Below are 15,448 nucleotides of genomic sequence, written 5' to 3'. Positions count from 1 at the left end.
GAGTCAGTATGAGTGAGGAGCTAACATGATACAGCCCAGACACTTAGAGCAGGACAGACTAGAGTCAGTATGAGTGGGGAGCTAACATGATACAGCCCAGACACTTAGAGCAGGACAGACTAGAGTCAGTATGAGTGGGGAGCTAACATGATACAGCCCAGACACTTAGAGCAGGACAGACTAGAGTCAGTATGAGTGGGGAGCTAACATGATACAGCCCAGACACTTAGAGCAGGACAGACTAGAGTCAGTATGAGTGGGGAGCTAACATGATACAGCCCAGACACTTAGAGCAGGACAGACTAGAGTCAGTATGAGTGGGGAGCTAGCATGATACAGCCCAGACACTTAGAGCAGGACAGACTAGAGTCAGTATGAGTGGGGAGCTAACATGATACAGCCCAGACACTTAGAGCAGGACAGACTACAGTCAGTATGAGTGGGGAGCTAACATGATACAGCCCAGAAACTTAGAGCAGGACAGACTAGAGTCAGTATGAGTGGGGAGCTAACATGATACAGCCCAGACACTTAGAGCAGGACAGACTAGAGTCAGTATGAGTGGGGAGCTAGCATGATACAGCCCAGACACTTAGAGCAGGACAGACTAGAGTCAGTATGAGTGGGGAGCTAACATGATACAGCCCAGACACTTAGAGCAGGACAGACTAGAGTCAGTATGAGTGAGGAGCTAACATGATACAGCCCAGACACTTAGAGCAGGACAGACTAGAGTCAGTATGAGTGAGGAGCTAACATGATACAGCCCAGACACTTAGAGCAGGACAGACTAGAGTCAGTATGAGTGAGGAGCTAACATGATACAGCCCAGACACTTAGAGCAGGACAGACTAGAGTCAGTATGAGTGAGGAGCTAACATGATACAGCCCAGACACTTAGAGCAGGACAGACTAGAGTCAGTATGAGTGGGGAGCTAACATGATACAGCCCAGACACTTAGAGCAGGACAGACTACAGTCAGTATGAGTGGGGAGCTAACATGATACAGCCCAGACACTTAGAGCAGGACAGACTACAGTCAGTATGAGTGGGGAGCTAACATGATACAGCCCAGACACTTAGAGCAGGACAGACTAGAGTCAGTATGAGTGGGGAGCTAACATGATACAGCCCAGACACTTAGAGCAGGACAGACTAGAGTCAGTATGAGTGGGGAGCTAACATGATACAGCCCAGACACTTAGAGCAGGACAGACTAGAGTCAGTATGAGTGGGGAGCTAACATGATACAGCCCAGACACTTAGAGCAGGACAGACTAGAGTCAGTATGAGTGGGGAGCTAGCATGATACAGCCCAGACACTTAGAGCAGGACAGACTAGAGTCAGTATGAGTGGGGAGCTAACATGATACAGCCCAGACACTTAGAGCAGGACAGACTAGAGTCAGTATGAGTGGGGAGCTAACATGATACAGCCCAGACACTTAGAGCAGGACAGACTAGAGTCAGTATGAGTGGGGAGCTAGCATGATACAGCCCAGACACTTAGAGCAGGACAGACTAGAGTCAGTATGAGTGGGGAGCTAACATGATACAGCTCAGACACTTAGAGCAGGACAGACTAGAGTCAGTATGAGTGGGGAGCTAACATGATACAGCCCAGACACTTAGAGCAGGACAGACTAGAGTCAGTATGAGTGGGGAGCTAACATGATGCAGCTCAGACTCCCAGTGTGAGCATTGGTTCTTCAGGACAGACTACAGTTAGCAATGGGTAAGTGGAGCAGGCACAGTGCTCTCACGCTATAAGTGGACATTGGCTGTGCTGATAGACAGACTTGATCCTCTCTCAATCAGTAAACGACGTGAGACACATTTGATAGAAGAACCGAAAGTACCAAAAATTCTAGCACTGAACCGTTTTTCATGTTCTAGTATAGAAAAAGTCCTGACGTTTGGGTATACCGTGCAACACTAACACACACTGCCCTCTACTTCCTTACCTCTTTCTTGCGGTTCTTGAGCATGTTCTGGAACTTGGACAGCTCCTTGTCCTGCTCGGCCTTGATGCGCTTGGCCTCGTCCCTCAGCCGGTTGGTGTGCTCCTGCTCCAGCCTCTCGATGGTCTGCTTCTGCTGTCTCTCCAGGTTCTCCACTTCCTGGTCGTAGTGGCGCTTCTTACTCTGCAGAATGAGGACGTCATTTTGATTCGGTGTCAGCTCGTCCCTTTCACTAGAAATAGAACTGGTATCCAAACACTGGTCATCAATGAATGACTGGCATATTACAGAAAGCCATGGCATTTCAATGGCATCCCGTTTGCCTTGGATTTACTAGCTGGCTTAGTGGACTCAGTCTCCGTCTAAACTGTGAGTGGCAGTTTGACTGACATACAGAAGGATTTACCTCGTCCAGAAATAAGTAATGACGTAACAGGAGCAAAAGGCACATGGAAGCTGTGGTGTGGTGTGGACGGGACATACCTCTGTAATACTGGGCAGGGACTAACTGGTCTTACTGGGCTAATTCAGCTTACTGTTTCAGAGCCGTGTGTGGTTCAGCATGCTCCTTCGGGATTGGTTGTGACCACACCAGTCGGCAACCTTCTGTCACTGTGCTAGGTTGGACACAGGATGACTGGGGCCAGGGTCACGAACAGGCAATTATAGTACCACAGCACTACATGCAATTGCAGTACTACATGGTACCTGTCGATAGGTCTCAAAGCACCTCCCACTGAGGCGTTGACAAGAAAAGGATAGTGACTCACGGTCGTCTCCTGTTCGAAACGGCGGCTTATCTGCTCTTTCTGCTGCTGCAGTTTATTGCTGAGCTGCTGCTGGGCCCTCTGTTCCTCTTTCTGCAGGAGACGCAACTCCCTCAGCTCCTGACGCCTGGGAGAGGAGGAGGGGGGGGACCGTGAGAGAGGAACACCGTTTCTCCAAAAGGAGATTAACCAACCCAAAGCAATGGAGACCAATGAAAACATTATATAACAAGACATCTCGATGCACGCGGCGGCTCAGTAGTACTTTGATATGCAAATGAGCTGAGGTCAAAAGGGGGTGCGACGCAATATTAGGAAGGCGGTCCTAATGTTTTGTACACACAATATACTAAAATAGCTACATTCGCTAGTTCATTCAGTTCAGTTAGAGCCTAAGCTTGAGCTTTATACCGCGGGAGAGATGGATTATATCCGTGCATAGTATTGGCATATATTTCAATGCATAATGCTCAATGTGCTAATTCCTGCAAACAAATCTTTACCTGAGGAACCTCATCTCCTCGTTCTTGGTGTCATTGTCGGTGATGATCTTCGACGTCGTCACGCTAACCTCGACTCCATCCACCACGAACCTACGGGTCTTCTTCAGTGTCTTCTTCTGGCGCTTGGTGTCCTGAAAAACAAAAATGGTGACAATAAATATACCATCAATATACTGTAGTTGGACAACTTTATGGGATAAAGCGGTCATTATAAACATTACAATTCTTAAGCATTTATAACACCGATAATAATGTAAGAAGCATTTACAAATGGTGTATTCATGAGGGTTATTACTGGATTTCTTAGCTATTACCAATGGATTTGATCAAAGACATTCTCTAAAGAGAGTGTATTGTGATGCCGTACCTGTATGGAGAGGGGTCCTGGCTCCTTGGTTTTGGTCAGGAAGCTGGAGATGGACAGGTTCATGTCTATGCTGCCGTTATCTGCAGCAGAACTACTCCCAGAGTCCGAATCCCTCTCCTTCTCATCCTTAGACTTCACTGGAGTCCCTGTCTCCGCAGTTGGCTTATACTCCACTCTCTCTTTATCTCCTTCCTCCTTTGTCCAGACCGCTGAAGATGCAGGTGTGAGTTTGTCGTCCACCTTAGTCTCCTCTGGGGTTGTCACGGTAACCTTTGCTTCCCTGCTAGGCTCCTCGTTGGCTGGTTCTTCCTCAACTTCCATCTTGCCTTCTGTTGGCTCTTCCTTGGCCTCTGACCCTTCTGCAGTGATCTCATTCGTCTGGACCTCAGCTGTGTCCACTTCCTTTTCATCTTGATTGGATATGGCCAGTTGCTCCATCTCCTTGTCCCCTATGGTGACTTCAGCATTGGAAACGGTTCCTTCTGGTTGGGGCTCTGCTGGTTTCTCAGCTGGGTCTGAAGAAGCCATCTCACTGGGTTCTGTTGGGGAAACCTCTGTTATTTCTGGAACCTTCTCCTCCTCTTCCATCACCTCTACTGGTTTCTCACTGGCTTCTGTTGGGGAAACCTTTGTTCTTTCTGGAACCTTCTCCTCCTCTTCCGTCACCTCTACTGGTTTCTCACTGGCCTCTGTTGGGGAAACCTCTGTTCTTTCTGGAACCTTCTCCTCCTCTTCCATCACCTCTACTGGTTTCTCACTGGCTTCTGTTGGGGAAACCTTTGTTCTTTCTGGAACCTTCTCCTCCTCTTCCGTCACCTCTACTGGTTTCTCACTGGCTTCTGTTGGGGAAACCTCTGTTCTTTCTGGAACCTTCTCCTCCTCTTCCGTCACCTCTACTGGTTTCTCACTGGCTTCTGTTGCCTCTCCATTCATTGGAACACCAAGGGTCTCATCCATTTTCTCCACTTCTGCAGGGACAGCAGGCTCCTCGACGGAGCCCGTGTCCACAACCAGGTTTTCCTCTGGCTTGGCGACGCTTGGTTCAGGGACCTTTTCAACAATCTGTGGTGTCGGGATAACCGGTTCAGCCTTCTCCGGTAAAGACTCCAGGATGGAGGCTGAGGGAGACTGAGGGAGTTTCTCATCCTCCGTGCTGGCAACACTGGCATCGGACGGCGCACGTTTGTGACCCTGAAGAAGGCGTGATGAAAATCAAAATGTAGGTTCAAAATAATCAACAGATCATGTCTAGATTAGCATATTCAAATAATAGAAGATTCTAAATACATCCTTCTAACCAATAGCCACTCACTTTCCTTATTTTTGTCAAGTCAGCACAGACTGTTCTTTATAATGAAGGATGAAGACCACAGAAGAATACACACTGTCCATCTATAGCGTTTCACACTCTCATCTGGTTCTTTTCCTAACTGAGCTGTCTGTGGTGTGACATACCCGTTGTGTCTCGCCATCCTCCTCCTCTTCTTCCTCCTTGTGATCCTCAATCTCCTCGTAAACCTCAGCCTTTGCTTCAGCGATCAGCTCCCTCAACGGTCTGCTGTCTGTCACAGTACTCAAAAATGGATGCTGCAACAATAAAAAAAAGAGAAAGATGCACAACATTGAGAACACTCTTAGATATAAAGACTATTATGTCCCCTTGAAGTGTACTACTTACATTGCACCTAAAAAGAGAACATTAATATTTGTGCAATTTCAATATTGCAGTCAAAGAAGTGCAATTGAGACATCACACAAATCAAGATTTAAAGAAAAATACACTGAGTGTACAAAACCTGACAAACTGGCCAGGTGAATCCAGCTGAAAGCTATGATCCCTTACCCTACAAATCAGCTGGGCTAGACAATCTGGACCCTTTCTTTCTAAAATTATCTATTACTAGCCTGTCCAACCTCTCTTTCGTGTCTTCTGAGATTCCCAAAGATTGGAAAGCAGCTGCGGTCATCCCCCTCTTCAAAGGGGGGGGTCACTCTTGACCCAAACTGCTACAGGCCTATATCTATCCTACCCTGCCTTTCTAAGGTCTTCAAAAGCCAAGTCAGCAAACAGATTACTGACCATTTCGAATCTCACTATACCTTCTCTGCTATGCAATCCGGTTTCAGAGCTGGTCATGGGTGCACCTCAGCCACGCTCAAGGTCCTAAACGATATCTTAACTGCCATCGATAAGAAACATTACTGTGCAGCCGTATTCATTGATCTGGCCAAGGCTTTCGACTCTGTCAATCACCACATCCTCATCGGCAGACTCGACAGCCTTGGTTTCTCAAATGATTGCCTCGCCTGGTTCACCAACTACTTCTCTGATAGAGTTCAGTGTGTCAAATCGGAGGGTCTGCTGTCCGGACTTCTGGCAGTCTCTATGGGGGTGCCACAGGGTTCAATTCTTGGACCGACTCTCTTCTCTGTATACATCAATGATGTTGCTCTTGCTGCTGATGAGTCTCTGATCCACCTCTACGCAGACGACACCATTCTGTATACTTCTGGCCCTTCTTTGGACACTGTGTTAACAACCCTCCAGGCAAGCTCCAATGCCATACAACTCTCCTTCCGTGGCCTCCAATTGCTCTTAAATAGAAGTAAAACTAAATGCATGCTCTTCAACTGATCGCTGCCTGCACCTGCCCGCCTGTCCAACATCACTACTCTGGACGGCTCTACGTGGACAACTACAAATACCTAGGTGTCTGGTTAAACTGTAAACTCTCCTTCCAGACCCACATCAAACATCTCCAATCCAAAGTTAAATCTAGAATTGGCTTCCTATTTCGCAACAAAGCATCCTTCACTCATGCTGCCAAACATACCCTTGTAAAACTGACCATCCTACCAATCCCCAACTTCGGCGATGTCATTTACAAAATAGCCTCCAATACCCTACTCAACAAATTGGATGTAGTCTATCACAGTGCAATCCGTTTTGTCACCAAAGCCCCATATACTACCCACCATTGCGACCTGTACGCTCTCGTTGGCTGTCCCTCGCTTCATACTCGTTGCCAAACCCACTGGCTCCATGTCATCTACAAGACCCTGCTAGGTAAAGTCCCCCCTGCTCGCTGGTCACCATAGCATCACCCATCTGTAGCACGGGCTCCAGCAGGTATATCTCTCTGGTCACCCCCAAAACCAAATCTTTCTTTGGCCGCCTCTCCTTCCAGTTCTCTGCTGCCAATGACTGGAACGAACTACAAAAATCTCTGAAACTGGAAACACTTATCTCCCTCACTAGCTTTAAACACCAACTGTCAGAGCAGCTCACAGATTACTGCACCTGTACATAGCCCGCCTATAATTTAGCCCAAACAACTACCTCTTTCCCTACTGTATTTATTTTATTAATTTATTTTGCTCATTTGCACCCAATTATTTTTATTTCTACTTTGCACATTCTTCTACTGCAAATCTACCATTCCAGTGTTTTACTTGCTATATTGTATTTACTTTGCCACCATGGCCTTTTTTGTTGTTGCCTTTTACCTCCCTTATCTCACCTCATTTGCTGACTGATAAGTACTGTATTATTGACTGTATGTTTGTTTTACTCCGTGTGTAACTCTGTGTCGTTGTATGTGTCGAACTGCTTTGCTTTATCTTGGCCAGGTCGTAATTGTAAATGAGAACTTGTTCTCAACTTGCCTACCTGGTTAAATAAAGGTGAAATAAATAAATAAATAAATTGATGTCACCGGTTAAATCCACTTCAATCAGTGTCGATGAAGGGAAGGAGACCGGTTAAAGAACGGTTTTGAAGCCTTGAGACAATTGAGACATGGATTGTGTATGTCTGCCATTCAGCGGGTGAATGGGCAAGACAAAACATTTAAATGCCTTTGAACAGGGTATGGTAGTAGGTGCCAGGCACACCAGTTTGAGTGCGTCAAGAACTGCAATGCTGCTGGGTTTTTCCACACTCAACAGTGAATAAAGAATGGTCTACCACTCAAAGGCCATCCAGACAACTTGACATAACTGTGGGAAGCATTGGAATCAACATGGGCCAGCATCCCTGTGGAATGCTTCCTAAACCTTGTAATCCATGCCTCTGAGTTGAGGCTGTTGAGGGCAAAATGGGGTGCAACTCAACATTAGGAAGGTGTTCCTAATGTTTTGAACGCTCAGTGTATATTTAGTCAAAAAATGTGAAGTACAATCTTCATAACCACCTGATTAATAGACAAAACACACGGTCTTCCCTACTGTACGGGTACTGCAGTCATAATGCATCCCTTTTCCAAACAACAAAACACACGGTCTTCCCTACTGTACGGGTACTGCAGTCATAATGCATCCCTTTTCCAAACAACAAAGCACACGGTCTTCCCTACTGTACGGGTACTGCAGTCATAATGCATCCCTTTTCCAAACAACAAAACACACGGTCTTCCCTACTGTACGGGTACTGCAGTCATAATGCATCCCTTTTCCAAACAACAAAGCCCCCGTCTTCCCTACTGTACGGGTACTGCAGTCATAATGCATCCCTTTTCCAAACAACAAAGCACACGGTCTTTCCTACTGTACGGGTACTGCAGTCATAATGCATCCCTTTTCCAAACAACAAAACACACGGTCTTCCCTACTGTACGGGTACTGCAGTCATAATGCATCCCTTTTCCAAACAACAAAGCACACGGTCTTCCCTACTGTACGGGTACTGCAGTCATAATGCATCCCTTTTCCAAACAACAAAACACACGGTCTTCCCTACTGTACGGGTACTGCAGTCATAATGCATCCCTTTTCCAAACAACAAAGCACACGTCTTCCCTACTGTACGGGTACTGCAGTCATAATGCATCCCTTTTCCAAACAACAAAACACACGGTCTTCCCTACTGTACGGGTACTGCAGTCATAATGCATCCCTTTTCCAAACAACAAAACACACGGTCTTCCCTACTGTACGGGTACTGCAGTCATAATGCATCCCTTTTCCAAACAACAAAGCCCCCGTCTTCCCTACTGTACGGGTACTGCAGTCATAATGCATCCCTTTTCCAAACAACAAAGCACACGGTCTTCCCTACTGTACGGGTACTGCAGTCATAATGCATCCCTTTTCCAAACAACAAAACACACGGTCTTCCCTACTGTACGGGTACTGCAGTCATAATGCATCCCTTTTCCAAACAACAAAACACATGGTCTTCCCTACTGTACGGGTACTGCAGTCATAATGCATCCCTTTTCCAAACAACAAAGCACACGGTCTCCCCTACTGTATGGGTACTGCAGTCATAATGCATCCCTTTTCCAAACAACAAAACACACGGTCTTCCCTACTGTACGGGTACTGCAGTCATAATGCATCCCTTTTCCAAACAACAAAGCACACGGTCTTCCCTACTGTACGGGTACTGCAGTCATAATGCATCCCTTTTCCAAACAACAAAACACACGGTCGTCCCTACTGTACGGGTACTGCAGTCATAATGCATCCCTTTTCCAAACAACAAAACCAAAGTCTTACCTTGTCCTTCTTTTGCCAGGACACCCGCTGAACATAATCAACCGCCGGCCTAAGAATTTGCAGCTTCTTCGCTATCAACACGCTCGTCGGTGGTGGACTACTGTTCTGCATTTTCACGGCCTTTTTGGGCTTTTGGTAAACGATACCAACGATACTCCTGTTGTACTGTCCCACACTGAGCTCACGTGTGTTCATGTCCTCCGTACACCATATCTTCTTACTGTCTGTCTGGACGTCATTCTGTCTAGCTTGGCGGTCGCTCTTTAAACCCTTTCGGAAAGAAAAGCCTGTTGTGCTGACGGAGGCGCAGAGGGGATAAGTAAGTGTCGTTAGCGCGCTAGCTAGCACACCAGGTACCTGGCTGACACAGATGTACCTTAGATGCACCGGCTGAGTAGCTATCGGATCATGATCAGGGCCAATATGGCCATGTATTTAATTTGACAGGTGGCCGTGGGATGGATTGAAGAGGAGTGCTGTGCTAGGGGGCGGGGGGAACAGCAGGAGGTGGGGTGAGGAGAAGAGGAGCTCGGGTGAGGGAACAAAGGGGAAAGTGAGGGCAAAAGGGGGAAACAGGTGTGTCACCATTACCTGTAGAAGTTGTGCCACATTCCATCTGTTGTCCACATTCTTATCGAGACACTTTCTTAGGAAATCACTGAACTCGGGAGACCTGAAGAGAGTGAATGGAGATCACTTGTAATAGCTACAACATTGAAAATGGGTTACAATTAAACAGTGTCATGTATTCCTCTCAAAGGCATTGAGGTAAATTAGAGTAGGTAAAACCATCTCAACAGATATAGCAGGTGCAGAGAGGAGTGAATTAGTGATACAATCTCTCTAGGCAAGAAAGTGCAAGAAGAGGAACATTGTGACAGCGCATCACTAGGGCATTTCTTCCTTCCCATTTAATTGAGGGTTCCTGAGGCCAAACCTAGACAGAAATAACTTGTCTGCCAGGCTGCCACATCACTGACTGACGCGCCAGACTTACCAGCGCGACGGCTGCATCAGGGTAGGTGGATCGGCCTTGGCTATTTTCAGCAGGACTCTCATTGGGTTCATCTCGTGGTTGGGAGGCTCAATCTGGGCCATCTCGATCAGAGTCACCCCCAGGGACCAGATGTCAGCCTTGTAGTCATACGGACGGTCCTTAAACGTCTCACACATCACCACCTCCGGGGCCATCCTGGGAAGAATGGATAAAAAAGTACCAATCAGAGGATATTAAATGTTTCAGTGAAATATGAATGACCAATGAAAACGGGACAAAATATATTAGAAGAAATGGGAATGGAAATTAAACGAATAGTGTGGAAATGTGTAATTGTATCATTTCAAAAAGTATATCAAGTTGACTGGTCAATTCAGAAGAATGGGGAGAAAAAGTAGTTTGATGAATTACAACAATATGACAGGTTTTCATGTTTGACTCACCAGTATGGCGTCCCGATGAAAGAGTCTCTCCTCTGTAGTGTTTTGGTATTTTTGGCCGAAACACCAAAATCAGCTGAAACACCGATGGGAAACAGTGCTGCTGTTAGCAACTAGGGTACAACGTGTTGTTCATAAGAATTAACCTAAGCCAGGGTTATTCACCCTGGGGTCCGCGGCCCCCTAGAGGTACTGCAGGGGGTCCGCAAATATATACACAGTATATATTGAAGTGATTTAGATTTTTGGGGTTTTACTTAAATGTTTTTATTAATATCGCTAGCATCAACAGAATCTTTTTTTAAAGGGCATACACTACTGTTCAAAAGTTTGGGGTCACTTAGAAATGTGCTTGTTTTTGAAAGAAAAGCACATTTTTTGTCCATTAAAATAACATCAAATTGATCAGAAATACAGTGTAGAAATCGTTCATGTTGTGAATGACTATTTTAGTTGAAAACGGCTGATTTTTGATGGAATATCTACATAGGCGTACAGAGGCCCATTATCAGCAACCATCACTCCGATGTTCCAATGACACGTATAATGATGAGGAAGTCCAGGGGCGGGAAGTGGGAGGAGCCGACATTCGACAAATTTACTCCTTGATTAAACAACACAGTTCTCTTCCAAAAACTACAATGTCTGTTATGAACAGAGTGCACTAAGTTTTGTAGACTACACCCTTTAGAAACAATTCGAAAAAATTGCATTGTTTAGGAGGGCAAGAGCAAATTGAGTTATTGCACACCCTCAGTTCACAGACTAGGCGTTCCCTAACAGAAATATGCAAATACATGCTGGAACGCGACAATAGGATTGCGCTGGTGGATGCTTGGCTCTGCCCAAACCTGGCTTGTTCTGCCCACTAAGCTTACTTTTCTCCCATTGGGAACAACACTGTTGGTGTTTCTTGGGTTAGTTACCAGCATCTTTGATTATATGATGTGGGAGGTCAAACTAATGAAAAAAAACTCTCCACCAAATCTATTCATTTAAACATGTTATTAACTTCCCCTTGTCATTATCATTCACCTGATGATAAGACGTGACATTTGTTTTGCTAACGTACAATAGTGGTCCCAGGGTCGCTGGCTGTCCTGGGAGGGGGTCCCTGGCCAAGAAAATGTTGAAGACCCCTGGCCTAAGCCATTCTATACAAGTTAGACAATGGTTTCTCAAATACATATAGGCCTTCAGCCAAATCCAGGCTTATTCGAAAGCATAACAGTAATCATGTTAGCGACGCGAAAAACACGCAACAACAAAACATCTATTTTTATGTAACGTGTGCAACTGAACGATGACATCATGTGTTGTTTATAGCAGAGTGTGTGTGTGTGTGTGTGATTAATCTTTCCCACAAAGTCTCTCACTGCCTGTCACTGACATGCAAACAGGCACTTTCACAGCCACCTTTGTTATGTCACTGTACTGAGACAAACCCTACTTTGTACTGCATTATCACATCAAGCCTGTTACAGGCACAAAGTTAAGACTCATCCTAATACACAACCTACTGCGTGATGAGTCGGGAGCTTACTGTGTGGAGCAAACCCCTCACTGTGTACCAATATGACAGAACAATGATGACATGCAGGCTTTCCTAACATGCACTGGATTTGTAGGCAGTTAGCATTGCCATAATTGAGTGACATAACTGATTCGTAGATGACAGCTACAATATTACGTGATGGAACATTTCTGTCTGTATATTGTGTTATAAATGTTATGATAAACCTAACAAACAAAGACCACCTTATTCCTCTATTTTTTCTTCCACATCTGCGCTAAACATATTTGGTGTTTCATAGAGGTGATATCATACGTTTATTTTTGACTAAACGCACCAACAGATGCACTCTCGAACATCCAAGATGCGGCAATATGTAACTTTTTGGTGAACCAACCAAATTCACATAGAAATGTGAGTTATAAATCTGTCGCTCTCATTGAAAGCAAGTCTAAGAAGCGGTAGATCTGTTCTGTGTGTGCTATTTCTATGATTCCCGTTCTTATGTTTTGTTTTTATGTCTTTTACTTTTGGTTTTGTACACCAGCTTCAAATGCTGAAAGGTTGGTTGCAGTCATTGCAGCTAAAGGTGGCACAACCAGTTATTGAGTGTAAGGGGGAAACTACTTTTTCACACAGGGGAATTGTTTGATGCATAACTTTGTTCATTAAAAGAAATAAAATAACTATACATTTTATTGGTTATTTGTAAACTCAGGTTCCCTTTATCTAATATTAGGTTTTGGTTGAAGATCCGATAACATTCAGCATAAAAAAATATGCAAAAATTGAGAAAATTACAAGGGGGGCAAATACTTTTTCAAGGCACTGTGCAATATTTGGGATTATATATTTCACAGTGGTTTAGATGGTACAATGCTTCTCTACACATTGCTTGTTTTAGTCACAAACTGAAATTAGGCAAACTATTATAATTTTAGCAACCAGGAAATAGTGGAGCGACAGTCGAATAACCTTTTGTCTAAGAGTGTATGGTAATGCATTCTACCTTAGTGGTGTGCATTGACTGTAATAGTGTCTTCTACTAAAGGACTAAATGTACATGTTAAGCACGTGTAGTTGGTTAGGGCAGTGGTTTTCAAACCTCTACTCGTGGACCCATGCACGTTTCACAATTTTGTTGTAGCCCTGAACTACATCACCTGAAACACCTATCCAAGGGTTTGATTGTTGACCAGTTGAATCAGGTGTGCTAGCTGTGGAATAGTTCTAATACATGGAACGGATGCGGGTCCCCGGGGAGAGGTTTGTGAAACACTGGGTTAGGTAACTCCCAGCCCCTCCCCCAGTCTCTTACCCAGTTTGACGTCTCCGTTCAGGGATAGCAGGATGTTCCCAGCCTTCAGGTCTCTGTGGATCACCTTGTTGTCGTGGAGGTAGAGGAGGGCCTGGAGGGTCTGCTTACACACCACCCGGATCTGGGGCTCCGTCAGGGGCCTCTCTAGCTCTGAGGGACCGGGGCCACATAAACACACACTTAGCATTCCTCCTCACACACTGGGTTTCACTCACGCAGTCACACACACGCACACACACGCAGTCACACACACACACGCAGTCACACACACACACGCAGTCACACACACAGTCACACACACACGCAGTCACACACACACACACGCAGTCACACACACACACACGCAGTCACACACACACTCGCAGTCACACACACACTCGCAGTCACACACACACTCGCAGTCACACACACACTCGCAGTCACACACACACTCGCAGTCACACACACACTCGCAGTCACACACACACTCGCAGTCACACACACACTCGCAGTCGCACACACACACGCAGTCGCACACACACACACGCAGTCACACACACACACACACACACGCAGTCACACACACACACACGCAGTCACACACACACACGCAGTCACACACACACGCAGTCACACACACACACGCAGTCACACACACACTCGCAGTCACACACACACTCGCAGTCACACACACACTCGCAGTCACACACACACACGCAGTCACACACACACACGCAGTCGCACACACACACGCAGTCGCACACACACACGCAGTCGCACACACACACGCAGTCGCACACACACACACGCAGTCACACACACACACACACACACGCAGTCACACACACACACACACACACACGCAGTCACACACACACACGCAGTCACACACACACGCAGTCACACACACACACACACACACACACGCAGTCACACACACGACTGAATCAATGAAGAATGTTAATACTGATACCTTATCAATGTAGTATGAACGTGGTCTACATCGTGTTGGTGCTAATCACTGGTAGTTCAATATCAGTTAACTGTTACTATACTGTTATATCCATTGCGTTTCAGTCACATAATATTGTTAAATACATTACCATTGTTACCAGCGATTTATCACTCATCTGCTTATTACATTCTTTAGAAGTAGGAAGACTGACTCACCCAGCATGACGGCATCCACCGCTCCACCCGCACAGAACTCTATCAGGATCTGCAAAACAAGAGAAGAATGGTTACGGTAGATGCAGTAGTCGATTAAAGAAAACTAACTGCATTCATCTAATGAGGTAAAAAGACCATAACAGCTTAAATACCACAGTAACAGGTAAACACACCATACATTTACAACACGTGGTCTTTGTCAGTGGAGTCCTGTTTGGACCCAGTAGCCTTACAATTCAATGCAAAAGGGTCTTATAAAGGGTCTCAAGTTCAATGATATCAAGACACAACACATTTAACTCTACCTATCCATAACTTAGGCCTAAGTTGTTCCACTATGGACCAGCAAACCCTCTCCCCTCCATACCTAAACCCCCCCCCCCGTCACCTGCTTCATACCCAAACAACACTTTAAAAGTATCCTTCTTTTAAAGACCAAACTCCCCGGTCTGTGGCCGTATTCTTAGAGTGTTTCAGAGTAGGAGTTCTAATTTAGGATCAGTTTTCCCTTTTAGATCAATGGATGAATATGATTATATGGACATTAGACCTGATGCTAGATCAGAACTCCTACGGAGACGTTTTGTGCATACAGGCCCTGCTGTGTAAAACAATCTGAAAGTGAGTTGAACAGTGAACCCCCTCCTGCCCAGGTTCAGTGAATGACACCTGCTGAGCCATAAATGGTTTCAAGAAGCTCTCAATATGGCTGCTTTGCGCCGCTGAGGTAAGAGGATTGGCCAGAGAGGCCATTCTGTTGCTTTGCTCTGAAGGCTTTCTCAGAGTATACACATGCAGCCTAGCCTAGTGTAGCTAGCCAGAACTTAGCCCTTTCCCCAAATAGGATTAGGAGTTTCCATGCACGCCTCAGATGGGAGGGGGCTAGCCTGAGCTGAAGCAGTGATGAGGCTAGGTATTTGGAGGCATTCAGTG

The 15,448-nt window shown here is 45.7% G+C and overlaps 1 protein-coding gene across 3 annotated transcripts in view; it reads right to left on the bottom strand.

The window, feature by feature from the left end:
- The window catches only part of LOC135524160 (STE20-like serine/threonine-protein kinase), a 41,156-nt gene that overhangs the window by 17,330 nt on the left and 8,378 nt on the right, over nucleotides 1-15,448 (bottom strand). For all 3 annotated transcript variants that reach the window (XM_064951423.1, XM_064951432.1, XM_064951440.1), the window contains exons 3-12: nucleotides 14,516-14,564; nucleotides 13,367-13,516; nucleotides 10,539-10,611; nucleotides 10,096-10,290; nucleotides 9,690-9,771; nucleotides 5,055-5,186; nucleotides 3,600-4,790; nucleotides 3,233-3,363; nucleotides 2,733-2,856; nucleotides 1,966-2,145 (exon numbers count right to left, since the gene is read on the bottom strand). In XM_064951423.1, coding sequence (XP_064807495.1) covers nucleotides 1,966-2,145; nucleotides 2,733-2,856; nucleotides 3,233-3,363; nucleotides 3,600-4,790; nucleotides 5,055-5,186; nucleotides 9,690-9,771; nucleotides 10,096-10,290; nucleotides 10,539-10,611; nucleotides 13,367-13,516; nucleotides 14,516-14,564 — 2,307 coding nt within the window. The remainder of the gene's footprint in view (nucleotides 1-1,965; nucleotides 2,146-2,732; nucleotides 2,857-3,232; nucleotides 3,364-3,599; nucleotides 4,791-5,054; nucleotides 5,187-9,689; nucleotides 9,772-10,095; nucleotides 10,291-10,538; nucleotides 10,612-13,366; nucleotides 13,517-14,515; nucleotides 14,565-15,448) is intronic.

The sequence above is a fragment of the Oncorhynchus masou genome, chromosome 4 (genome assembly GCF_036934945.1).
Source record: "Oncorhynchus masou masou isolate Uvic2021 chromosome 4, UVic_Omas_1.1, whole genome shotgun sequence".
In the NCBI taxonomy this organism is placed as follows: Eukaryota; Metazoa; Chordata; class Actinopteri; order Salmoniformes; family Salmonidae; genus Oncorhynchus; species Oncorhynchus masou.
The sequence above is the reverse complement of the archived record's forward strand: the minus strand, read 5'-3'. Positions and strand labels throughout refer to the sequence as shown.